Here is a 27005-nt window from a genome sequence, read left to right as displayed (position 1 = left end):
CAGCAAGGCTATCATTTAAATTTGAAGGTGGAATAAAGAGCTTCCCAGACAAAAAAAAAGACTAAAAGAGTTCAGTACCACCAAACCAGCATTGCAAGAAATTCTAAAAGGACTGCGGTAAGAGAAAGAAGGAATAGGTACATCGGCATAAAGGGAGAAAATGGCATTAAATAAGTTGATATCAATAGTAATCTTAAATGTAAACGGAATAAATGGTCCAACCAAAAGACATAGGGTAGCTGAATGGATAAGAAAACAGGACCCAAATATATGCTGTCTACAAGAGACCCACCTGAGAGCGAAACACTCACACAGGCTAAAAGTGAAGGGATAGAGTAAAATATTCCATGCAAATGGAAAGGAAAGGAAAACTGGAGTAGCAATTCTTATTTCTGACAAAATAGACTTCAAAATAAAGACCATAACAAGAGACAAAGATGACCACTACATAATACTCAAAGGGTCAATCCAACAGGAGGAAATAACCCTTATAAACATTTATGCACCCAATATAGGAGCACCTAAATATATAAAAAAAATTCTTGGGGAACTTTAAGGGGGAGATTGACAGCAACACATTCATAGTGGGGGACTTTAACACCCTACTGTAAGCACTGGACAGATCATCAAGACGAAAAATCAGCAGGGAAACACAGACCATAAATGAATCAATAGACATAATGGATTTAATTGACATTTATAGAACATTTCATCCCAAAGCAGCAGAATACACATTTTTCTCAAGTGCACATGGAACATTCTCAAAAATAGACCACATGTTAGGGCACAAGGCAAGTCTCTACAAATACAAGAAGATTGAAATCATATCAAGCATCTTCTCGGATCACAATGCCATGAAACTAGATATCAACCACTATAAAAAACTCAAAAATATTCAAACACATGGAGGCTAAATAGCATGTTATTAAACAATGAATGAGTTACCAATGAGAACAAAGAAGAAATCAAACACTTCATAGAAAGTAACGAAAATGAACAGACAACAACCCAAAATCTATGGGACACAACAAAAGTAGTCCTGAGAGGAAAATTCATAGCATTAGAGGCTTATCTCAAGAAATGAGAAAAAGATCCAATGAACTATCTAACACAACTAAAAGAACTAGAATGAGAACAGCAAGAAAAGCTCTGAGGAAGTAGAAGGAAAGAAATAATAAAAATCAGAGCAGAAATTAATGACATAGAGACTAAAAGAATAATACAAGAAATCAATGAAACCAAGAGCTGGTTCTTTGAAAAGGTAAATAAGATTGATGCACCTTTAGCTAGACTCACTAAGAAACAAAGAGAGAGGATCCAAATAAATAAAATCAGAAATGAAAGAGGCGATATAACAACTGACCCAACAGAAATACAAAGGACTGTAAGAAAATACTATGAGCAAATATATGCCAACAAATTGGACAACCTGGGGAAAATGGAAAAATTCCTAGAAGCATACAACCTTCCAAAGCTGAATCTAGAAAAGGAAGAAAACATGAATAGGCCAATAACAACTAATGAAATTGAACAGTAATCAAAAAACTCCCAACAAACAAAAGTCCTGGCTGGACCAGATGGATTTACAGGCGAGTTTTACCAAACATTCAAAGAAGAATTAACACCTATTCTATTCAAACTATTCCAGAAAATTCAAGAGGAGGGAAAAATCCCAAACTCTTTTTATGAGGCCAGCATCATCCTAATCCCAAAACCAGATAAAGACGCTACAAAAAAAGAAAATTACAGGCCAATATCCCTGATGAACATAGATGCTAAAATCCTCACTGAAATACTAGCAAACCGGATCCAGCAATACATTAAAAAGATCATATATCATGACCAAGTTGGATTTATTCTGGGGATGCAAGGCTGGTACAACATCCGCAAATCAATAAGTGCGATACATCACATAAACAAAATGAAGGACAACAATCATATATCATATCAAAAGATACAGAAAAAGCATTTGACAAAATCCAGCACCCATTTCTGATAAAAACTCTGATCATACCTCAACATAATAAAGGCCATATATGACAGACCTACAGCCAACATCATGCTCAATGGGCCAAAATTAAAACCATTTCCACTAAAAACAGGAACAAGACAGGGATGTGCACTTTCACCACTCTTATTCAACATAGTACTGAAGTCCTAGCCACAGCCATCAGACAGGAAGAAAACATAAAAGGTATCCAAATTGGAAAGGAGGAAGTAAAACTGTCATTATTAGCAGATGACATGATATTGTACATAGAAAACCCTAAAGAGTCCATCAAAGTACTACTAGATTTGATAAACGAATTTGGCAAGGTAGCAGGATACAAAATCAACATCCAGAAATCAATGGCATTCTTATACACCAACAATGAACTTTCAGAGAGAGAAACAGAAAAAAACAATACCATTTACCATTGCAACTAAAAAAATATGACACCTAGGAATAAACTTAACCAAGGATGTAAAAAACCTGTACTCGGAAAACTACATGACACTGAAAAAAGAAAAAGAGGAAGATTTAAACAAGTGGAAGAATATACCATGCTTATGGATTAGAAGAATCAATATTATTAAAATGTCCATGCTACCCAAAGATATTTATAAATTCAATGCAATTCCTATTAAAATACCAACAGCATATTTCACAGACCTAGATCAAACATTTCAAAAATTTATACAGAACCAAAAAAGATCCCGAATAGCTGAAGCCATCTTGAGAAAAAAGAACAGAGTAGGAGGGAACACATTACCAGATTTCAAACTGTATTACAAAGCCATTGTAATCAAAATGGCCTGGTATTGGCACAACAACAGGCATATAGATCAATGGAACAGAACAGAGACCCCAGAAATAGACCCAGGGCATTATGGTCAGTTAATATTTGACAAAGGAGGCAAGAGTATCCAATGGAGTAAAGACAGTCTCTTTAATAAGTGGTGCTGGGAAAATTGGACAGATACATGCAAAAAAATGAAACTAGACCACCAACTTTCACCATACACAAAAATAAACTCAAAATGGATAAAAGACTTAAATGTAAGTCACGAAACGATAAAAATTCTGGAAGAAAACATAGGCAGTAAAGTCACAGACATCCTACATAGTGGACTTTTCACTGATACATCTCCTAGGGCAAGAGAAACAAAAGAAAAAATAAACATATGGGACTATATCAAACTGAAAAACTGCACAGCAAAAAAAAAAAAAAAACCAGCCTCAAAATACAAAGGAACCCCACGGTCTGGGAAAACATATTTGCCAAGGATGTATCTGATAAGGGGCTAATTTCTAAAGTGTACAAAGAACTCATACTACTCAGCAAGAGGAAGACAAACAACCCAATTAAGAACTGGGCAAAGGACCTGAATAGACACTTCTCCAAAGAGGACATATGGATGGCCAAGAGACACATGAGAAAATGCTCAACATCACTAATCATCAGAGAGATGCAAATTAAAACCACAATGAGGTATCACTTCACACCTGTCAGAATGGCTGCCATCAACAAATGAACAAACGACTCCTGCTAGTGAGGATGTGGAAAAAGGGGAACCCTAGTACACTGCTGGTAGGAATGCAGGCTGGTGCAACCACTATGCAAAACAGTATGGAGATTCCTCAAAAAATTAAAAATGGAGCTGCCTTTTGACCCAGTGATTCCACTTCTAGGAATGTATCCTAAGAATTCTGAAACACTAATCAGAAAGAATATATGTACCCCTATGTTCATAGCAGCACAGTTTACAATAGCTAAGATCTGGAAACAGCCCAAGTGCCCATCAGTAAATGAGTGAATAAAAAAGCTGTGGGACATTTATACCATGGAATACTACACAGCTATAAACAAGAAGAATCTCGTACCCTTTGGGACAGTATGGATGGACCTGGAGAAAATTATGCTAAGTTAAATAAGCCAGGCAGAGAAAGACAAATATCACATGATTTCGCTTATATGTGGAATCTAAAGAACTTAATAAACTTATGAACAGAATACATTGAATGACATGGAAGCATAGATCAGACTGACAAATGTCAGAGGGATGGAGGAGGGTGGGTTGGTGGAGGGGGAGAGAGTAACCAAAGAATTTATATGCATATATGCACAACTCAAGGACACAGAGAATGGTGGGGAGAGGGACTGGGGAGGGGGTTGGGACGGGGTGGAATGAGTCATTGGGGGGAAAAAGGGACATCTGTAATATTTTAAACAAAAATAAAATTCAAAAAATAAAATAAAATAATAATAATAAAATAAATATGTTTTTATTGATTTCAAAGTGAGGAAGGGAGGGGGAGAGATAAAAACATCAATGATGAGAGAGAGTCATTGATTGGCTGCCTCCTGCACGTCCCCTACTGGGGGGCTCGCAACCAGGGCATGTGCCCTGAATGGGAATTGAACCATGACCTCCTGGTTCATAGGTTGAAGCTACCACTGAGCCATGCCAGCTGGGCAGAAGTCTTCTTTTACTTTTGCCAAGCTCACCAACCCCCGAAAGTGCAGCAGGCTCCATATCTGAGTCTCTATAAACTTGGCTATCACGAGTCACTCATCCTGGTGATTTCCTAAGACCTTCCCCCATCCAATCTGTGTCTGCAACCAAGCTGCTGGCAGTGGCTTTTCCATACAAATGGCCTGTCTTGGCTCACCCTGTGGACTTTCCTAAAATCTCTCAAAGGTTCACAAAACCCAAACAAGCAGTATCTGGACTCAGCATGCCCTGTATCTCTGCTAAGCTGTCCAAAGCCTGGCACTAAAGGCAGCTGTCCTCGATTCACAGGTTAGCTCTCCCAGGAACCTCCAAACTGAGCACAAGTGGCAACTATCCGTAGATCACTTTGTGGCTCATACCAGGTGGCCTCAGTCAGTGCACTGGTAGTGGCTAACCTTGGCCTGTACCTTCCCAAGTTGCCTCAGAAACAACATACCCCCTAGCCAGCTTCAGACCACACCAGAACACCACCCAACCACCTCCAGAAATGGCACACTCAAAGAGCAGACTGGACAGGCACCATAGTCCTGCTAAAGTGAATCCTGCTCTGTAGGGTCAGCCTCTGCACATCAATTCCTCCAGTGTAGTCACAGCCAGTTGTCACAACAAATCAGCCTGAGGGTCAGTTCCTCCCACTGATGTGCCAACAGTAATCAAGGCTCAACTACAACAAGAAGGCACACACAACCCACACAAAAGACACACCTGAAGCACCTGGCTCAGATGACCAGACTGCGTCAGTGGGCCCCACAGGATACCTACAACATAAAACCATTCTATCAAGACTGGGAGACATAGCAGCTCTACCTAATACTTAAAAACAAACACAGGGAGGCAGTCAAGATGAGGAGACAAAGAGAGATGTCCCCAAAAAACAACAACACAAAAAACTCCAGAAAAATAAATAAATAAAATGCAGACAAGCAATCTATCAGATTCAGAGTTCAAAACACTGGTTATAAGGATGCTCAATGATCTTAGTGAGAACTTCAACAAAGATACAGGAAACATGAAAATGGAAATAGAAAAGAAAAAAGAAACCAGTCAGAAATGAAGGATACACTAATTTAAATGAAGATTACATTAGAGGGAATCAACAGCAGATTAAATGAAGCAGAGGATCAAATCAGCAATTTGGAAGATAAGGTAACAGAAAACACCTAATCCAAAACAGCAAATAGAAAAAAAGAAACCCTATAAATGAAGAAAATTTAAGGAGCTTCTGGGACAGCCTCAATCATACCAACATTTGCATTACAGGGGTACCAGAAAGAGAAGAGAAAGAGCAAGGAATTGAAAACCTAATTAAAGAAATAATGATGGGAAACTTTCTTAATCTAGTGAAGGAAATAGACATACAAGTCCAGGAAGTGCAGAGAGTCCCAAACAAGAGGAACCCAAAGAGGCCGACTCCAAGACACATCATAATTAAAATGCCAAAGCTTAAAGACAAAGAGAGAATCTTAAAAGCAGCAAGAGAAAAGCAGTTAGTTACCCATAAGAGAGCTCCCAAAAGACTATCAGCTCATTTTTCAACAGAAACTTTGCAGGCCAGAGGGATTGACAAGAAATATTCAAAGTGATGAAAAGCAAGACCTACAACCAAGATTTCTCTACCTAGCAAAGCTATCATTTAGAAATCATTTACAATGGAAGGACAGATTAAGAGCTTCCCAGACAAGAAAAAGTTAAGAGAGTTCATCACCACCAAACCAGTATGACAAAAATATTTAACGGGACCTATTTAAGAAGAAAATAATACATTAAAAATATGAATAATAAAATGACACTAACTATATATCTATTAACAATTACTTTAAATATAAATGGATTAAATGCTCCAGTCAAAAAATATAAGGTGACTGGATAAGAAAACATGACCCTTACATATGATGAAAACATGACCCTTACAAGAGACTCACTTCTAATAAAAAGTAACACACAGACTGAGAGCAAAGGGATGAACAACATATTTCACAAAAATAGAAATGAATAAAAAACCCTGGGGTAGCATTATTTATACCAGACAAAATAGACTTTAAAACAAATGCTATAACAAGAGACTAAGAAGGACCCAGCAATTCCACTTCTGGGTATTTATCCAAAGAAACCCAAAACACTAATTTGTGAAGACATATGCACCCATATATTTATTATAGCATTATTTACAATAGCCAAGATATGGAAGCAACATAAGTGTCCATCAATATGTGAACAGATAAAGAAGAAGTGGTACACATATACAATAAAAAAGACTGAGCCATAATAAAGAATGAAATATTGCCATCTACAACAACATGGATGGACCTAGAGAATATTGTGTCAAGGGAAATAAGTCAGACAGAGAAAGACAAATGCCATATGACTTCACTTATATGTGGAATCTAAAAAAATAAATGACCAAACAAAACAGAAACAAACTCAGAGAAGCAGAGAACATTTTGGTAGTAGCCCAGATGGGAGGGGGCTTGGGGGACTGGGTGAAAAAGGTGAAGGGATTAAGATGTACAAATTGTTTGTCATAAAATAGTCATGGGGATATAAAATACAGAGTAGGGAATACAGTCAATAATATTTTAATAATTATGTATAGTGTCAGATGAGTACTAGCTTTGTCAGGGTTATCACTTTGTAGGTTATGTAAGTGTGTGGTCACTGCGTTGTACACCCTGAAACTAATATAATATCATATGCCAACTATAACTGAAAATTTTTTTTTAAATATTTAAGAAAAGAATTATAACTCTCCTTGAATCCCCAGTTCTTTCAGGGAGAGTTCCTTTAGCGCCCAAGCCCCTGATGAGCTCTCTTTCCCATGATACTTCCTGTACCTCTCATTCACTTGGCATTTAAATAAACCATTACCATTAACTCATATTTAGCACCACAGTGCAATATTTAAATTGTGGACTGTAGAGCCAGATTGTCTTGGTTCAAATCGCAGTCCTACCACTTACTAGCTGTGTGACCTTGGGAAGGTGACTTAACTTTTGTAAGCCCTAGTTTCTCTAACTTCAAAACGGGGATAATAGTACCTATCTATTAAAGTCATTGTAAAGATTAAATTAGTTAATAAAGGTAAAGTAATTAGAACAGTTGCTTCTCACATAAGAACTATATAAGTATTTGTAGATAATTTTTGTTAAATTTATATGTATTCTAGCTCACCAAATAAATTATAAGCTGCTTAGTGACAGGGAATTTGTCTTATCATTCCTTTTCCTCAAAGCACCTAGTACTACTAGGTATACTACCAAACTTTTGGAGACCCAATTATATCTAAAGCAAAACCCCAGGATGTGGCAGGTTGCTAAAGGGAATAGGTTAACGCTATTATACCCCATGCCCTACAGGGTACTCAGTGTCCCCCACTATACTGCTTCAAACATTTCATTAGTGGCTCTCCAGTGACAATGGGAACATTGTCTTAGATATAGGGTAGTTCTTCCATTTAAGCTAGATATATGCTGTAGTTTTAGAAAGAATCAGAATGGGGGAGGGGAGAGGGGAAGTTGTTTTCTTCACATAGCTTTGCCAAGGGCATCGCTAAACAAAGACACCTAATTACTCATGGTTGTGTTCTATGCAGCACAAAGAAACTGACACTTATACCATCCCACCCCCTGCCTCCCCACATCCTGTGCCTGGAGGTAGGGGAAGACGGAACACAGCAGAGACGCAAGAAACATCCAATAGAGACATTTCTTTTCACCACTCAGGAGCTTCTACACCCTGCCTCAGGTACACTGCAAGGATTTCCTTCCAGGAAGTCAGGAGAGCTGGACCCTGGCTCTTGGGTACTAAATAGTTGTGTGACATTGGGAAGATCACAGATACTAAATCTCTTTATGTTTCAGTTTCTCAATCTAAAGAAGTAGACTAATTATCCTTTCCCAATCTAATTCATGGTGCTATTATGAGTGACAAATGAGGTGACAGATTTGGAAATATTTTGCAAAGCACAGAGCATTTAATTCATGTAAGAGATCATTATTTTGGACCTCTCTTAGATGAAGAAGAAAGGCATAGGCATTCTATTGTCTAATATAGTAGCAGTTAATCACATGTGGCTATTCAACATTTGAAGTGTGGCTAGTTAGAACTGAAATGTGCTGTAAAATACAACACAATTTCACAGAATGTAAAATGTTTTATTAATAAATTCTTACATTGATTAAATGTTGAAATTTTAATATCTTGGGTGTATTGAGAAAAATAAAACCAAAACTAATTTCCCCTGTTTCTTCTTTGAGCTTTTAACTGTGGCTACTAGAAAATGGAAAATTATATACAGAGCTTGTATTTGTGGCTCATATCATATTTCTATTGGACAGAACTGGTTCTGACATTCACATTCAGGAAGGTCAGAAGAGCAAGGTCCTTCCATTTTAAGCAACTCAAAGCAGTCTGCTCAGTACAGAAGAGAAAGACTCCCAAATACAGTTTTCCCATGGGTTCCTTCCAGCACCCCCACCCCACCCATGCTGTTTTGTGTCCCTTAACCTCCCTTTTCAAAGGCTGTATATTTCTGTAGAGAATCCATTCTTTCTTGGGACTTTGGAAAATGAAAAATGTGACTTTCAGGAGTTGGTTCATATAGGTTGGGGAGAGAGGGTTGGTACCATTGGGTAGCTACAATAATTACTTACTGTTGAAGAATAGCAAACTAATTATGACATTACAATTCTCTCATCTTACCAGGGTGGGTAATTAGCTTCCTTGGAGGTTCCTTGAAAGACAGGAAGGAGGGAAGGGGAGGGGAGGGAGATGAAAGGAAAGAAAAGAAAAAGAAAGAAAGAAAGAGAGAGAGAGAGAGAGAGAGAGAGGGAGAGGGAGAGGGAGAGGGAGAGGGAGAGGGAGAGGGAGAGGGAGAGGGAGAGGGAGAGGGAGAGGAAGAAAGAAAGAAAGAAAGAAAGAAAGAAAGAAAGAAAGAAAGAAAGAAAGAAGGAAGGAAGGAAGGAAGGAAGGAAGGAAGGAAGGAAGGAAGGAAGGAAGGAAGGAAGGAAGGAAGGAAGGAAGGAAGGAAGGAAGGAAGGAAGGAAGAAAGGAAAGAAAGAAAGAAAGAAAGAAAGAAGAAAGAAAGAAAGAAAGAAAGAAAGAAAGAAAGAAAGAAAGAAAAGAAAGAAAGAAAAGAAAGAAAGAAAGAGGGAAAGGGAAGGAAGGAAGGAAGGAAGGAAGGAAGGAAGGAAGGAAGGAAGGAAGGAAGGAAGGAAGAAAGAAGAAAGAAAGAAGAAAGAAAGAAAGAAAGAAAGAAAGAAAGAAGAAAGAAGAAAGAAAGAAAGAAAGGGAAGGAAGAAAGAGGGAAAGGAAGGAAGGAAGGAAGGAAGGAAGGAAGGAAGGAAGGAAGGAAGGAAGGAAGGAAGGAAGGAAGGAAGGAAGGAAGGAAGGAAGGAAGGAAGGAAGGAAGGAAGGAAGGAAGGAAGATGGAAAGAAAGAAAAGAAAGAAAAGAAAGAAAAGGAAGAGAGAGGGTGGAAGAGAGTAAAGATTTCTTCCCAGCAACTAGCTACTTTGTCTTTTTAATTCAATTCAATTGGAGCTAATTGCATAAAGGGAAATATTAACACATTAATGGCAGAAATGGAAACAGACAGACACATTAGAAAAGTCTTCCTTTAGTTCTAAAGCCAGGCTCACTTTTCCCCATCAAAAATGGCAAGTTTTGGGTTAATCAAAATGTGGCTGACACTGCACAAGTTTTCTTTAAACATCCCATAGAAGCAAGCCTCCTGGGCTCAGATTTTCTCTGCTGACCACAGTCCCTTGGCTTACTTTAAATACAGACATGGCTAATGTGACTTGGAGTCTGAGTCCATCATCTCTGCCCAGTGAGAATGAGCTCCTTATAGCAATATAATAGTAAATCCTCCCTAAACTCCAGTTTAGGACTTAAAAACAGACATTCCATTTGGGGCAAATTCAGTATTGGCAGAAGTACGGACTGAACTCAAAGTGAATAAAGTAGAAGGATTTTGATTTATTCATAGGCAAAACAGGAAAGAGACAACTTAAGTAGTAAGGAATAAGGATTCAAATTATGACGCAAATTACAGACCAAATAGCATCAATTTACTAAACCTCAAGTCAAACTGAACCCAGATATTAACTGAACCATGAATTGGACCAAATACATATATTTGAAAATCAATCAAGCTTGTTCAAACCAGAATCAAACCTATATATTTTCTAATGAACTAGAACATCAAAACATTCCTTTAACTGAACCTGAACTGAGCCAATGTTTCATTTGGTTTGAGTCCCTGTTAAAGAGGAACAGTTTTGGCTTTCGTTTGCCATAAAGGAAGGTAGTTAAAATTCCCTGGAAGTGGCCTATCTTCCACAACCTTTAGTTATTCAGGTTGAATGAAGGCATGTGAATCCATCCACAAGTACCAAATTCAAGACACACTAACATAGGGTAAAAACAGGGTGGTACTACCACATCTTAGAAAAGAACAAAGCATATCAGCTCCACCAATGCTAATGGTCTTTGGTTAAATGTATATTAACCTGCATATGTTCCTTACAACAGCTCAGAAAAATCTTGAAACTTTATGAAGAATTCTTTCTTTTTAATGTCTGGAAGGGAAAATTTACGTTAATGCAAAACTGTGTTGGCATTGCTCATCCTTCTGGCTCTCTGATTCTGATTCTGTGGAAGCTATTGTATAACTCTAAATTAGAAATAACTGAGAGCAATGTAAAATGGTATTTTATAGACATGCAAATTCTGTGTGATCCAAAATGGAAATTCTTAGAGAAGGTTAAAAACTTGTCCCTAATCACAAAGCTGAGAAGTAGCTGGGCTTTCCCAGAGAGATGTCTCCCTCTAATCTTCCATATTCTACCCCTCCTCCCTATCCCAGCTTAGAATGATCCTGAGTGAGGTAGGGGTAGAAAAGGGAAAATGGATACGTCAAATCCAAACCTTACCTAAAATATTGATTTGCCTGAGATAACTTTGCCCTGTGGAACGTTCACTGGGTAGATTCTCTGAACTTGGCTCTAAACAAACTGCCATGGAATGAGCAAGGTTATGTAACATGGATCCTTTCACTCCCTGGGGCTGAAATCATGTAGAAGCTCTAGTCCAGACCATCATTTGAGATGAGCCCAAATGTTCTGGAAATTTCCAAAGAAGCTGATTAGACTGGAGTTAAGCTTCACTTATGTTCATGAACTAACTGAAATGAAAATTTAATTAATTAATTAATTTGTTAATTTATTAATTTTAAATATACCTTTATTGATTTCAGAGAGAAGAAAGGAGAGGAAGAGAGAGAGACAGAAACATCAATGATGAGAGAATCAAGCCCGGCCGGGCGTGGCTCAGCGGTTGAGTGTCGACCTAGGATCCAGGCTATCAGGGTTCGATTCCCAGTCAGGGCACATGCCCGGGTTGTGGGCTCAATCAGTGACTCTCTCATCATTGATGTTTCTGTCTCTCTCTTTCCCTCTCCTTTCCTCTCTCTGAAATCAATAAAGATATATTTAAAAAAAAAAAAAAAATGATGAGAGAATCATTGATTGGCTGCCTCCTGCATTCCCCTGACTGGGGATTGAGCCCGCAACCCGGGCATGTGCCCTGACCGGGAATCGAACCCCGATCGCCTGGATCCCAGGTCTACACTCAACCAATGAGCTACGCCCAGCTGGGCGAAATGAAAATTTAAATTTTCGCTACTTAGAACACCACTTTAGATTTTATATTGGTAGGGAAGGAATAGAAGCTGCTTGTAATTCTGAAATCTGCCAGGTAAAGTCCCATTCCCTCCTCAAACTCGTTACTCTGTTTATTTTGTATATGACTATATCCGGATCCCTTCTCTTTAGCAAGGTAGTTCTGGAGGAGCAAGAGCATATCTTGCCTACCTAAGCTTCGGTTGGGATCTAGTATAACTCCTTTCAATTTGATAAATATTCACCGAGTCCTTATGTATTCCTGTTCTGTCTAATATCTTAGAATCAGTGATGTGCATATTTGTAGAAGGGAAATTCTGTAAGAAACACACTGAAGATCAATGATTTGACATGTTGAAATTGTGTTTAATTACAGGTGGTTGTGTTCATGTGTGCTATGTAACCCAATTGGATACAGTATGGAAAGAGAACCCATTTACTTCAAGCTGCTGCTTCCTCAGCATTTCTAACTTGTGGGTTATGTGGTAGTTTAAAAATAGGTTCATAAATTCTTTGAAACTTGGAGCCTGATTCCCCTCTCCTTGAATGTAGGCTGGACTTAGCTATTGCTTCTAATGCATAGACTATAACAGATGTGACAGTTTGTGGCTTTGGAGACTAGATCATAAAAGGCACTACATTGTTCTTGTTCAGTCTCTTGAATCACTCAGTCAAGGTGAAGATCCTGCAGCAGCCATCTTGGAAGTGGATCCTACAGTCCCAGTTGAGCCTTCAGATGACTGCAACCCCTACCAACACCTTGACTGCAACTACAGGAGAGATCCTGGGCCAGACAGAACTACCCAGCTAAACCACACAAAAATTCCTGACCCATAGAAACTGAGAGATAATAAATGTGTATTGTTTAGGCTACTCAGATTTGGGGCTATTTGTTTCATAGCAAGAGATAAGTAATACAGGTTAGAAATCCCAGAAATAGCCAGTGATATTTCTGAAAAAATGATTAGCTAAGTGATTATTGCCAGACTTTATGATCTTGACGAAGTGTTTAAAATCAATTTTGTACAAGACCTTGCTTATAATCTGTACAATTTCATTTTCAATCCAGGTGTTAAAATCTAGGTGTTTGTAGTTTGAGCAATATGAATTTGTTTAGATAGATTCATCTGCTATTCTGTACATTTAACCAAAATATCACCAAACACATGTATTTTTATTCCTTCAGCAAACATTACCTAAATGCTTACTGAATCTCTAGCACCATACTTGGTGAAATAAATACTCTTATGCATCTAATCATTCATAAGCATTACTTGAACATCTACTAGGAGTCGGGCACTGAGGATACAAAAAGGAACATGACACTTGGCTCTTGAGGGGCCCAGTATTTAGTTGAGGAAGTAGATAGGTAAATACATACTTTTGCATGCTATGATATTGCAGAGAACAGAACAACTATCTTTTTGAGGTATTGAAGGATGAATATGAGTGTTCAAGCAAAGAAGTGTAGTTCACTAGAGGGATAGCATTCCATGTGCAGAGGAACAGAGTGGGTAAACACATGAAAGCATGAAAAGCCTGAACTGCCTCTTCACAGTTTAGTTCCTTCTGCCTGAGAATAGAGAGATGACTGGTGACATGCATGCTCCTAGCACTGTGAGGCCAGCATGACAGGCTGTTTTTCTAGACCACGGTCATTTCAAAGCCAATATGCTGCTCAAGCAAATTGAAGGAGAAAGGGTGCTTGTGCTCTCTTTTCCAAGGCTCTCAAGCTAGAATTCTCATGATAAACCCTGAGCCTTGGGAGGATAATTGTGTAAGTTCTTCTGGACCATATATTTTCCTTACCATGAAAAACTCGAACTGTTCGTGCATGAGTCTACTAAGCTCCCAAATTTAGACTTCTATGGCCTTTTGACATTTAGATCAGTGTCATTCAAACTGTGGGTACAAGACTTCATACCAGACATAAACCAACATATTTCTGCCTTCATCAGTAAAATCATGCTATGAAAAAGTCAGCTGAAGTAAAGGTTTTGCTCAGTGGCATGATTTACATTTGGCACAAGTTCTTAATCTTGTCATAGAGTGATAAATTGTTCATAGGTTGGCAGTGATCCATAGACCACATTTTTAGATCATTTACTATCCACTAGATAAAATCCTGTATGACTAATCTCTTTGTTTCTTTTCAGAACCTGGCCTATACTTTCTTTTCTAATTGTGAGAATAATGCAATTTATCTTGTTTCTCTTTTTGTTTTGAATTCTATAAAGTTGAAAGTCAAATTTGAAACTCAAGTGCATCAATTATGTTGACACTTTTAGGTAGCCCTTTTTAACTTCTTGTTTTTGTTTCTGATTTTTATTTCAAATTTATGTTTGATGATTATTTCATTACTATGTCTTTGCTGGATGATGTCGAAGATGATGACAATGAAGACAACCACAACAATAAGCAATACAGCAAGCATGGCAAAATAGGCCAGATTTGTGGTTTGCACCCACTTGAGTAGAATCAGGGTTGTGGGTGTGTCTCCATGATTCCAAACAAGTTTGACTGTTTAGTCTCTGAATTCATAGAATTGGTATCATGGAGACACAATGGTGTTCATGAGGGACTCATTCCTCTTTCATGCAGAGGGTACTGGTCTCTGTAAATGAAGTCATTATACACAGTTAAGAGAAGAACACTCACCGTCTTGGTCGTTACCTGAGTCAGCTGGAGACTTGCTCCGGCGCATGGGGCCAGGGCTTTTGGCTGAACTCTTCTGAGGCGTTGGGGATGCCTTGGGGCCAGCTGTAGCTGAAGGGTTTCCTTTCATGACTCGGCATTCTGGTGGAAAAAGACATAGACAGCTTACTAGAACCAAGGGAGAACTGAGACTCAGCATATTAAAGACCTCTGCAAACTGGAATAACCACCACAGGTCAAAGCACCTAATGGCTCAGGACCAAATGGTTGTCCTCATTTTTTTGCAAAAATGATGTCTCTGGGGAGGGAGGCATGGGAGAAACTTTCAAAAGTCACCTGGGCTAAACCAGGTGTTTATATCTCTGAATTATGGAAACAAGGGAAAGAGTTAAAAAGCAGGTTGGCTAGGTAATTAATCAACTCAATCATTTGTGGACAAACCAGTCATATCTCAGAATAGCACCTGTTGACATAATTAATACCCTCGGAGAAGAGACTGACAGCTTAGGGGTTGCAGTCACACAGATGAAATATTTAAGAGTAATTTAAAGGAGTGGGAGGGAGCTACCATTTATTGTTTAATACATGTCATGTATTGTAACAGGCATATTTGGGATGTCATGTCATTTTATAAATAGCACTACTACCACCACCACCATCTTGCATTTATAGAGTTCTTTTTTAGTTTAAATGCACGTGCGTTATCATAATCCCCTCTGCTGATTTAATGAATAAATGGGCTAGCAGTTACTCTGCCACTCGGAACATATAGAAAGCTCGTGAGTGTGTGGGAGAGTCTGCCAAATGTTCCTGCTACTGCCCCAACCTCAGTCTGACACGGTTGGAGCACCCTTTTTATTCAGGTCACTCAGCACCCCTATTATAGCAATTTGGGGCACTGATTGTGTTAATGTATTAGGAGTATTATACTTATTTTACTGATAAGAATATAAAAAGCTTAAGCCTCTTGCTTAGGGCCACAAAGCAAGAAAATAGCAGAAGACTAGCAGCTAAGTCTTCTGAGTCCCATTCTAGTGCTATTTCTACTCTCTTTTACAGATTTTCCAACCTTATGCGACTCAAAGTAGAACCAAACAGCTTGATAAAAGTTAGTTTTTTCTTTGGACACCTCCTTGTCACCTTCTACTTAAAGATACACTGAAATATCATTTACACAGAAAGAATAGGGGATCTTTTTTAGTAAATTGAGTATTTTAGGAAACTCAGTTAAGCAGAAAGCTATTTTTTGTTTATTTTACTTCTTGTTTTGTTGATGAACTTCAGGTATCACAGTCCAGAGCTGTAGATATAGAAGGTATAGGAATATAGACATAACCTGGAATTTGTTTAGCTATTTTATGGTCATTTGCCTCTTCTCAAAGGAAACACAACAGAAATGTCACCTCTTTCAAGGTCCTTGTCATTTGAGTTGTTTGTAAAGTCTGTATTAGTACAACTTGGTTTGTTTTTCTCATACTTTACTCCTCATAAGTGGGAAATATCTTTTGAATGTGTCTTTCCATTAGGATCATATCCTAAACCTGATGCTATGTGAGTTAATTCACCATTAACTTACACCTGGAGCTTAGGCTCAGAAAAGGGAGAAAGGCAGATGTTTCACCTCCTTCCTGAGATTAACAACCCTCTGGACTCTTGAGTTAAAAAGCAGAGGGAATGGGGCAGCAAACCAGAGGTGGGAAAAGGAGAAAGATTTTATAGTAAGAAAACAGGGGAAAATGTTTCTAAGATATAATCATCAGCATGGGCCAAACAGCTAGAAGATGTTGACTAGAAAAAATGCATGCATAGACTATCCAAGTTGACTCCAAAGGTTCTTTCCCATGTTCTGATTGTACCTATCAGCCCATGTGACACAATATGTGATTTAAGAAATATGGCCACTGTTGGAGTAGAGAGTGAGCTTTATTGAGTTTGGACGTGAGCATCTGGGACATACAACCCACCTTTCATTTAGTGACTGATGTATTCAGATATACAAGAGAAAGACTAACAATATTTTCCCTTGAGGGACCATGAATGGATGTGCTCCAGGCTATATGAACTCATGGAAATCCTAAGAGACAGAGGAGGGAGAACAATGAAGAAATAAAAGCCAGTGGCTGTGCTTACCATTTTCATCCAGAGAAAAGTCATCCTGAGCATAGCGAAATTTTTCAGGACCACAGGCAATAAATACATCATCATCACCAAAGAAATCATGAAGACAGGTTACCTATGGAGAAAGCAGAATCATTGGATTGCTATTTGATGGTCTTATGACAATGAAATTCACACCATGTTGGCAGAGGGAGTAAAATCACATCTGAGCTATTATCTTTAGCCCACAGGGATCTTCTTTTTCTCAAAATACTAGCTCATAGTCTATACCACAGCACCTAGTGGGTAAAGATATGCTCAGTGCCACTGTCTTTCCATGTTTCGTAATATCCTTGTATCAAGAGTAGCTTTGGAACCATGTCCAAATGGAATGCCCTACTCTGAACAAAAGCAGATGGCCCTACAAATGCTACCTTTCCTTAGAGCCTCAGAGACAGAGTGCTCCTAAGCCAACTCTGGGGCCAGGGCAAGGCAGGTGGGAAAGATCTTCTGCAGCATGGGGTGGATAGACTCTGTGACTGACCAAGAGATGGAAGTTCTTTTCATCTTCATCAGTTTTAAAAGAAGGACACCAATTCTTAACTCCTTTGGACACCCCCAAAATTGAATTTTTGCTAAAATTGGACCCAGAAGCTGGTCAAGGCCCAGAATACCATTCCTTCCTGAAGAACAAGGAGGTTAAAACTGTCCTGACCATCTAAGACCTAATCAAGAGCAATGGATCCCCACAGGCTTGAGATTCTGCTGGCAAAGCCATGTTCCTAGGATCCTTCCCACCCTCTAGTGCCCTATGCATTGCTGCTTGTCCAAAACAGAGAGACTGTCTTCCCAATCCCTTTTCTGCACAAAGCTACAAGGGTCCCTGGGAAAATATGTTGCTTCCTGCAGTCTCCCCAATTCTCGGCTTTCCTAATTACATCTGATAATTAGTTCAGCACACTAGGGAAAAACCAGGAGAAACCAGAAAGTCAAAATGTTCTTACCAAGCTTCTAATTGTTCTAAGCTACCCGTTTAAACTGCCAGCAGTGACTATCCAAAGGCACACTGCTCACAAACAACAGCTTATTGGGTACAATAAGTTACATTGGAAAAATGTTTATATTAATAACATTATTCCCCACCCTGGGTTTATTCAATTCCTGTTCCCTCAGCCAATATGATTCAACCCCTACACAAAGCAAAAGATGCTTAAAGATTATCCCCATTTTCTCAGCCTCCCTCATCTAAGAGATGTTAAGAGAAGGGAAGGAGACTTGGAGAACTGCCAGGGTCACTCCTATTAAGCTTCTTTCAGCCCTGGGTTCTGACCTCATCAAATAAGCCAACATCCTTCTTTAGCCCACTTGTCCCTCTCATTCATTCATTCCACAATCATGTAATGACAATCACAGCTACCATTAATTGAATACTTATTCTGTCACAGGCTAAGTACTTCTAAATCTGTCATTTCATTTTACTCTCACAACAAATCCTAGAAGTCAGTATTATCTTCACTATTTTACAGATGAGAAAACTGAGGCCCAGAGACAGTAAGTAAATTACTCAGGTGTAAAGTGATGAAGCCAAACAAATGCAGATCTGTCTGACTCCAAAGCCTGTGCTTTTGGCCACTCAGTAATGCAAAGCATTTTTAGATTATTCAGGCACTGGGGAGACAAAGATGAATAAAACTCAGGCTATGACTTCATGGAGCTCACAATCTGATGGAGTGAGATACATTGAGACAGAGGATTTCAATGAGTGCTAGGATGGAAGGATATGTAGATGCCATGGTAGTTAATTTAGTACCACATCCAAGTGAACCAGTCACTGGCTGGAACTATTAGTTCAATAAGCACCCTGCATATTGTCCTGGAAGCAGATTAAATGACAGAGGCTACAATGTCTTCGAACCATGCTGCAGACTCCCACTGACATTTGGACCGTGGCTTAATAAAATCTGGAGCCGCTAGCTTGGATACATTGTGTGTCTCTGAATTGTTTACTCCCTGCTACCTGAAGAGGTTGCCCTTTGGCCTGACTGACTGCCTTTAGTTCTTATCATGAATGAGGAAAGCCTCACCCTTGGGTGTCCCTCCACTAGTAGCCTAGGATTTTGCACTTTGTTTCAAGACCTACCTGTATTTTCATGCATACTCCCCTAGTCCTTCCCATTAGATCACAGGTTTCCTGAATGTAAAGACCAAGTTTATCCCTCCCTCTGTATCAATCCATGGCTCATGGTAGAGTGCTTATCACATAGTGAAAATGTAGCAAGGACTGTTTTGCCTCAGATGTAAAAAAAGGGGAGGGGGCTTTATAAAGATATACAAAGGCAGGAAAGTAGAAAGAAGAAAGAAGAAATTAGTTGTGCAGACAGTAGAGACCAGAATTCAAAGATTTTGAAAGGTAAATACACACATTTAGGAATAAGAAACGTAAAATAACTGTGACGTGAGAAGTTATTTTTTGTGTCCTGGCAGATGTGGCTCAGTGGTTGGAGAGTTGGTCTGCACACCTAAGGGCAGCAGGTTCAATTCCCGGTCAAGGGCACATACCTAGGTTGCAGGTTCAATCCCTGACCCTGGTTCCGGTATGCGCAGAAGGCAACCAATTGATGTGACTCTCTCACATCAATGTTTCTCTCTCTCTCCCCCTCCCTTCCTCCTTTCCACTGTCTCCAAAAATCAATGGAAAAAAAATATCCTTGGTGAGGATTAGCAACAACAAAAAGTTATTTTTTGCACAACTATGCCAGCTAGTTTAAAAACTTAGATGAAATGGATGATTCATAAAAGAAAACCTAAATAATGAAATTAGCTCAGAAAATAACAGAAAACCTCAAACAACTAACTACTAGCCATAAAAAGAATTTAGTAAATACTTCAAAGAGCAATGCTTCACCTAAAGGCACCAGAGCATTCATTTTGGAGATATTTGTGGTGCTTCCCAAGAAGAAAAATCAAAATCTCAAAAGCAGCCATTGCAGTAACACACCATGATATCCTATTGTAGGACAACAAAGCCTTCACATATTGCTGTGGGGATTGCTATTACAATGACCTACCCTCCTCCAACACCAGGCCTGTTTGCCCCTGCCCAGGCTTTGGAAAAGCCTTTGGATAACCCCTCCTTTGGGGAGCTTCTAAGAAAGGCAAAGCCCCCTATGCTTCTGACAAACTCACAATGGTAGGGCTGGCTTTAAACATATTCATTTTGCAATCCAGCTGTTTAGCATCAGGTTTCTTATGTAATCCCACCCCACATTTTACTGGCTCACAAATGTAGGCCAATTCACATTGTGCATGTGGATACCCAGCTATCCCAAATGACTTGGATACTGAAACACAACAGCCCTCCTCCACTTTATTACAGAGCTGGGAAAATAGAAAGTTCTCCATCTTAAATATGAGGAACACAAAATACAGAGTCAAAGTGGCCCAAGGATACACAAGTGGCTCATGGCAGAGTTGAGAGTAGCACCCGTGTCCTGATTCAATTCAGGACAAAACAATTAAATTTTCTGATAGAATATCCCTCCCTAAAGCCCTGACTTAAAAGGCCGTAGGAGAGTCCCCATTTGTCCTCATCAGTGTCTGATACTCATAAGAACATTTTACTGGATTGAAAAGAGAAAGAGGGTGAGAAGAAAGAGGAAGAAAGAAGAAAGAAGGAGGACAAAAATGGAGTGTAAGAAATTATTCCCAAATGACATTCACACATATGGTTTTTAAAATTCCATGGAAATAAAGCAACACAAAGCCCACCTTAGTTTATGTTGCAAATGTATAATTTCTAAATTAGTTCTTTGAGATAAAGTGTCCATCATGAAGTGGTAACAGAAGTGGTAAAAATAATAGTCATTATGATACTACTTGCAGGATCCTCAAAGAAGAAGAGTCTTGCTGACATCAGCTTTTGTATGAGTCACACTTGAATATTCAAGCTTGGGACAAGAACACAAAAGCATGACACCTGTCTTTGTAATTAATCAACTGCGAGCACAAAAATCAATAAAATCAATTCACATTAACATTGAACCATTAAATCAATGTTCCTCCTTTTTTTAAAAAAAATCAGAAGCTAGCTTGATTGTACATTAGTGTGAACAATAGATTATTATATGGACCAACCAGTGACTTAAATGTCAAAGTACAAATGAGGAAATGAAGGCAACAGATCACTGTGTGAGAGTAGTTTGAGTCTATTAGCTGCACATGGCAAATTCACTCGCACTTGATTTAACCTTGAATAAATTCTCCATCCAGGTACTGGCACTTAGTTCACATATGTGCCTACTGCTGGTAGATTTTAGATTTCACTATTTAATTGTTCAGAAAGAAATGTTATCTCAGGAAGTATGGTCTTGCTTGTATATCTATTAGAGTCACTTTTAACCTGCAAAATATTTTCATTGAAAGGTCCATCCCACTAATATTCATTCATTAAGCACTATGGCAAAAGAACTATGTAAGAGATTCAGAAATGTACAATAAAAGGCCTCTGTCTTCAGAGGTGACAGCATAATAAGCAAGTTAGCACTACAGAAATAATTGGAACACAGGCAGACTGCTGTTAACACTATTATAGAGGCACGAAGAGCAAGGGGAACTCAGAAGACAAAGAGAACAATTCTGATCATGAAAATTGGGGAAGGCTGTACAGACATGGCACAAAATCTGAGTCTTGAAGAATATGTAGGATATAGGTTGATGGGCATAGGAGTTAAGAGTATTTCAGGTAACTGCATTAGAAGCAGAAAAGCAGGAACATGCCTTTTTCTTAACAGCACTGGAAAAAAAGAACAGCATCTTGTCAACTATAGTCACAGAGATTCTAACTCTCCAAAGCACAATTGCCCAGACCCATCTGCCAGCCTTCTGCACAAAGCGTACAGTTGTGTAGTCGTGAAATTCAGGGTGAGAAGAAGGGCAGAGTGTCTATGGGGAGAGGAGTGGCCCCAGTGGTGAAAAAGAGGGAATGTTGTGGCAAGGAAGACAAACCACACTGATTTGCCAGTCTTGCCAAAAGTGTGCCCTCCCCATAGAGAGTGGCTAGCAAGCTTTGTAAAATAACTTAATGAAAGATTCAGTAAACATTGCGGATGAGGCCTTTTCTACTCTCTTTCTGGAACATTTCCTGCTTGCCAGCCCTGGATGGGCTCCAGCCAGAGGTTGGCACAGGGTTGGCTTGAAGAACTTGGGCAGTGTTTCTGAGATGGCCCTGGCATTCTTATCAAATTTATTTTTAAGGAGTTATCTTGAGATCTTACTTATGAGTTTTCCTTGTGAACATTTTCACCTGGGCAAACAGCTCCTTGGTTCTGCAGTGCCTCTATTGGCACAGATGTCTTTATTCAACGTCTTAAACTTCTCTAAAATCTCTTGTGAAATAATAACAATACTACTTGCATTTGTAAAATATTTTTACTGTTTTCAAAACACTTCCACACTTATATGATCTTACGTTTTCTTCCACACTTCCAGTTCTCCTCTCAACCCAATCCAATCAGGCTTCCTTCCCCATCGTTCCACCAAGGCTGCTCTCATAAGGTTAGCAATGGCTTCCATGTTTTCAGATCCCACAGTCACTTCTCTGGCTTTCTCTTACTAAATAAATCCCTCATTAGATGTAAATGAGCTAGTTTTCCTCCTTAAATACTTGCCCCTCTTGGCTTCTGGGACACTGCAGACTTCCAGATTTCCTCCTACCTCAATCTCCTTTGCTAGATTCTCTTCCTCTTCCAGACTGCTCAATATTTGAAAGCCCCAGTACTCAGTTCTGACCTCTTCCCTTTTTAATTTACATTTATTTACTAGGTGACCATATCCAGTCCCAAGGTTTTGCATACCATCTATATATGGATGACTCACACATTGATATCCCCTGGACCTTCTTAACCCTGAAGTCTAGACTCATATTCAACAGCCTTTTTGATAACTCCACTTGGTTATCAGATAGGCATCTGAAATGTAATATTCCCAAGACTAAATACTTATAGCTCCCTCTCCAAATTCTGCTTCCCTTCAGCTTTCCACATCTCAATTAGATGGTACCACAATTTCCCCAGTTGCCCAAACCAGAAAACCTTTTTTTACTAAAAGTCACATTTCCCCCCCTCTATTGTCACTGTCCTAGTCCAAGATAAAATACAGTAGCTTTATAACCGGTCTCTGTATGTCCACTCTTGGCAGTACGTCCCCCATCCCCACCCCCTACACAAACACTCATACTGTCCTCCTTACTGCAGTCAAAGTAGTACTTTACAATTTTACTTAGGCACATCACTCCTCTGCTTAAAATTCTCCAAAGCCTGACCATAAATAGAATGAAATCCAAATGTTTTATCTTGACTCAATATTATCTAGTCTCTTCTACCACACATGCTAGCTAGCTCTAGTCACACTGGCCTTCTTTCTGATAAACACATCAAGACCTTTCCTGATTCAGGGCCTTCACTCTTGCAGCTCCCTCTACTTAGAAAGTATTCTTCCCAGGTATTTCACAGGACTAACTGCCTCTTCACAATCAAGTCTAAAGTATCACATATTTAAGTCTGAGCAACCCTCAACTTACTTGCCACTATTGCTTAGAATTTTAGTTCTTTTATTTAACTCCACAAATTAGCCATTATTATTTTAATTATCTTATATAGTTAACATTGTTTACATTTTTCTATATATTTACCAGTTTATTTGCTCATCATTTCTTATTACATCTCAGGTTTTTCTTCTGGGATCATTTTTAAAATAGGCATATATTTGACCTAAACCACTTTGTCTTTTATGTCGCAACCTTGTCTTCATATTTTTTATCTTATCTCTTGATGCTACATTCTGGAAAATATCTTCAAATTTTGTAGTACATTCCTTCTCTCTTCAGATGTGTTTAATTTGCCTTTTAACCCATTCATTGAGCTTCAAATTTCAATTATTATAATTTGATTTTTAGAAATTCGGTTTCATTTTCCCTCAAATTTGCCTGGTTAGAGCTGATAGTTTCTTTTGCTTATCCTATTTTGTTTCTTTAAACAACTTATATAAGGTTATTTTATGTCCTGTATCTGATAATTCTAATATCAGAAGTCCTTGGGAATACAAATTTGTTGTTTCTGCTAAATCTTCCTCATTGTTACTTGTTTCCTTGTGTGCCTGACAATTTTTTTATTGTGAGTTCATATTTGGTTGAACTAAATCTTTGGGAATCTTGCAGGGTCTAAGTTGGGGATGTTTTCCTCTGAAAAAGATGTGAATTTGCTTCTGAAAGGTGTCAGAGGGCACTAACAATGTGGGGCCACCTTCTCTCAGCTATGGTTTCTCTTGTGATATGAGGAGTATAAATTTGAACTTCAGACCTGTGAGAGCAAACTGTGGGTTGCGAACTCTCAAAGCGATACTTGCAGTAACAGCAGCCACAACAACAGTAAAAGTAATGTTATTGTTTATTTTATTTCCCACCTGGAGTCATGACAGAGACAAACAAGTTTAGAGGTAGATTTCCGGTGTATTTCCCTTTTAAGGGTCCTGACTTTATGTCTAAGTTGTAGCTTTATGTTCCTCACTTTTTTAAAAAATATATCTTTATTGATTTCAGAGAGAGGAAGGGAAAGGGAGAGAGAGAGTTGAAACATCAATGATGAGAGAGTCATCACTGATCAGCTGCCTCCTGCACATCCCCCACTGGGGATTGAGCCCGCAAGCTGGGTATCCTGAGCGGGAATCGAACCTTGATCTCCTGGATCCTAGGTCAATGATCAACCACTGAGCCACACCCGGCCGGGCTTTTCCTCACTTTTTAAGGACTTTGTGTGACCTGCATTTCCGTAAATATCCAGTGCTCTGGGCTTCAGTTAGGGGTTTTTGCCTCCAGGGAAGCCTAATCTTTTGCATACTGCCAGCTGCTCTGGTGTCAACTTCTGGTTCCTTTTCCCTCTCCCACTTTTCTTTTCTGTAAGCTCAGAAAAGCACTTTAAAATGTTTGTTGCAGGTTTCTCAAAAAACTAAAAATAGAATTACTGTGTAATTGGGTTCCTGGACCCAATTTTAACATGTGAGGGGGGAGAGGTTCCATAGCCAATGATCTGACACCAGCTGAGTGTTTACAAATTCAACTCATTTCTGATGCTATCTATCCAGAGATAGCATCAGATTGCACAGGTAAAGGATTCAGTCCTACAGGAGTGCCCCCCCCCCCCTTCAAATGCCCGTTGCAAGTCCAGACTGGCTATAAAACAGAAGTTGAATTTCTCCAAGTTGGGGCAAGTAAAGGAGACTTGTTTAGGGTCCTTTAATGTTGGGAGGCTAGTAGGGGGACTCTTTGGCTTCCCCACCTTTGATATTGCTGTATCAAAACTTTTATTTGAACCCCATCTATGTCCATTTTATAATTTTATAATTTATCCATGATTTAGTTATATTGTAGGAGGAAGACTTTTTAAAATACTTAGTCTGCCATATTGCAGAAGCAGAAGTCAAATTTCACCTATTCACAGAGGCCTTCCTTATCTCCCAATCTAAACTAGAATCACCACCACAACTATATAAGCTCCAAGAGAGCAGAGCCCTCATCTGTCTTGTTGACCACTGTATTTCCACTAAGTTCAAGTGTAAAGAGTCAAATATTTTTAAATATTGTTATCACTAGTAATAGTGAAAGTAAAAAGAGTCTAAGAAGCATAATAATTAAATCTTAGTTTCATAATTGAGGATATTACAGTATAATAAGGTTATTGTAACCACTGGCAATTACTCTCCTCTGCAGCACGTTAGAGAAAGCCTTAAGTAATAAATATTGAATGTGTACTAAATTCTGCATCTATTTGCTTTCTAATTATGTGAATAAAAACAGTACAGTGTAAACCCCTTCCCCGATTAAAGACCATTTCTTTAAGAATCTTAGCTGCCCTATCAGTTTTGTCCTTTCTCCCTCATTCATCCATCAAATAGTCCATTCCTTTCTTTATTAATAAATTTTTATTTATTTTTTCAATTACAGTTTATATTCAGTATTATTCCGTATTAGTTTCAAGTGTATAACATAGTAGATAGACAACCATATACTTTAAAAAGTGCCCCCCCTCCATATTTCTAATATCCACCTGGCACCATGCATAGTTATTACAATATCATTGACTATATTTCCTATAAGCATTTCTTTTTTTTAATTTTAATTTGAAATTATTGGGGTGACTTTGGTAAATAAAATTATACAGGGTGGGGCAAAAGTCGGTTTACAGTTGTAAGTACAAGAAACAGAGAGTTTATTTTTTCATTATTTATTAATTATTGTATTATTTTCCATATGAAACACTGTAAACCTATTTTTGCCCCACCCTATATGGGTTTCAAGTGTACAGTTCTATAATACATCATCTGTATGCCATATTTCTGTTCACCACCCCAAGTCAAGTCTCCTTCCATTACCATTTATCACCCCTTACTTTCTTCTACTTCCCCCCATCCTCCTTTCCCTCTGGTAATCTCCATACTGTTGTCTGTGTCTATAAATTTTTTGCTTTGCTTCACCTCTTTCACCCAGCCCCCAACTCCCTTCCCTTCTGACAGCTGTCAGTCTGTTCTCAGTATCTATGAGTCTGTTTCTATTTTGTTTGTTAGTTTATTTTGTCCATTAGATTCTACATATAAGTGAAACCATATGGTACTTGTCTTTCTCTGACTGGCTTATTTCACTTAGCATAGAACTCTCCAGGTCCATCCACGCTGTTGAAAAAGGTAAGAGTTCCCTCTTTTTTATGGCAGAGTATTATTCCATTGTGTAAATGTACCACTGTGGTTTTTTTATTCACTCAACTACTCATGGGCATTTGGGCTGCTTCCACATCATAGCTATTATAAATAACGCTGCAAAGAACATAGGGATGCATATATTCTTTTGAATTAGTGTTTCAAGTTTCTTTGTTTATATACCCAGAATTAAAAATGCTGGGTCATAAGGCAGTTCCATTTTTAATTTTTTGAGGTAACTCCATACTGTTTTCCACAGTGGCTGCACCAGTGTGCATTCCCACCAGCAGTGCACCAGATCTTCCCTTTATTCCACATCCTTGCCAACACTTGT

The 27005-nt window shown here is 38.7% G+C and overlaps 1 protein-coding gene across 8 annotated transcripts in view; it reads right to left on the bottom strand.

The window, feature by feature from the left end:
* DCX (doublecortin) overlaps positions 1-27005 on the bottom strand; it is a 325574-nt gene that overhangs the window by 24339 nt on the left and 274230 nt on the right. For 5 of the 8 annotated variants that reach the window (XM_087813334.1, XM_016198141.2, XM_087813335.1 and 2 more), the window contains 2 exons: positions 16961-17063; positions 14834-14971 (listed from right to left, as the gene is read on the bottom strand). In XM_087813334.1, the coding sequence (XP_087669460.1) occupies positions 14834-14971; positions 16961-17063 (241 nt within the window). The remainder of the gene's footprint in view (positions 1-14833; positions 14972-16960; positions 17064-27005) is intronic. The other 3 variants (XM_016198126.2, XM_016198151.2, XM_087813337.1) reach the window with 1 other exon arrangement.

The sequence above is a fragment of the Miniopterus natalensis genome, chromosome X, assembly GCF_054644295.1.
Source record: "Miniopterus natalensis isolate mMinNat1 chromosome X, mMinNat1.hap1, whole genome shotgun sequence".
NCBI lineage: Eukaryota > Metazoa > Chordata > Mammalia > Chiroptera > Miniopteridae > Miniopterus > Miniopterus natalensis.
This window is presented reverse-complemented; position numbering and strand designations above follow the sequence as displayed.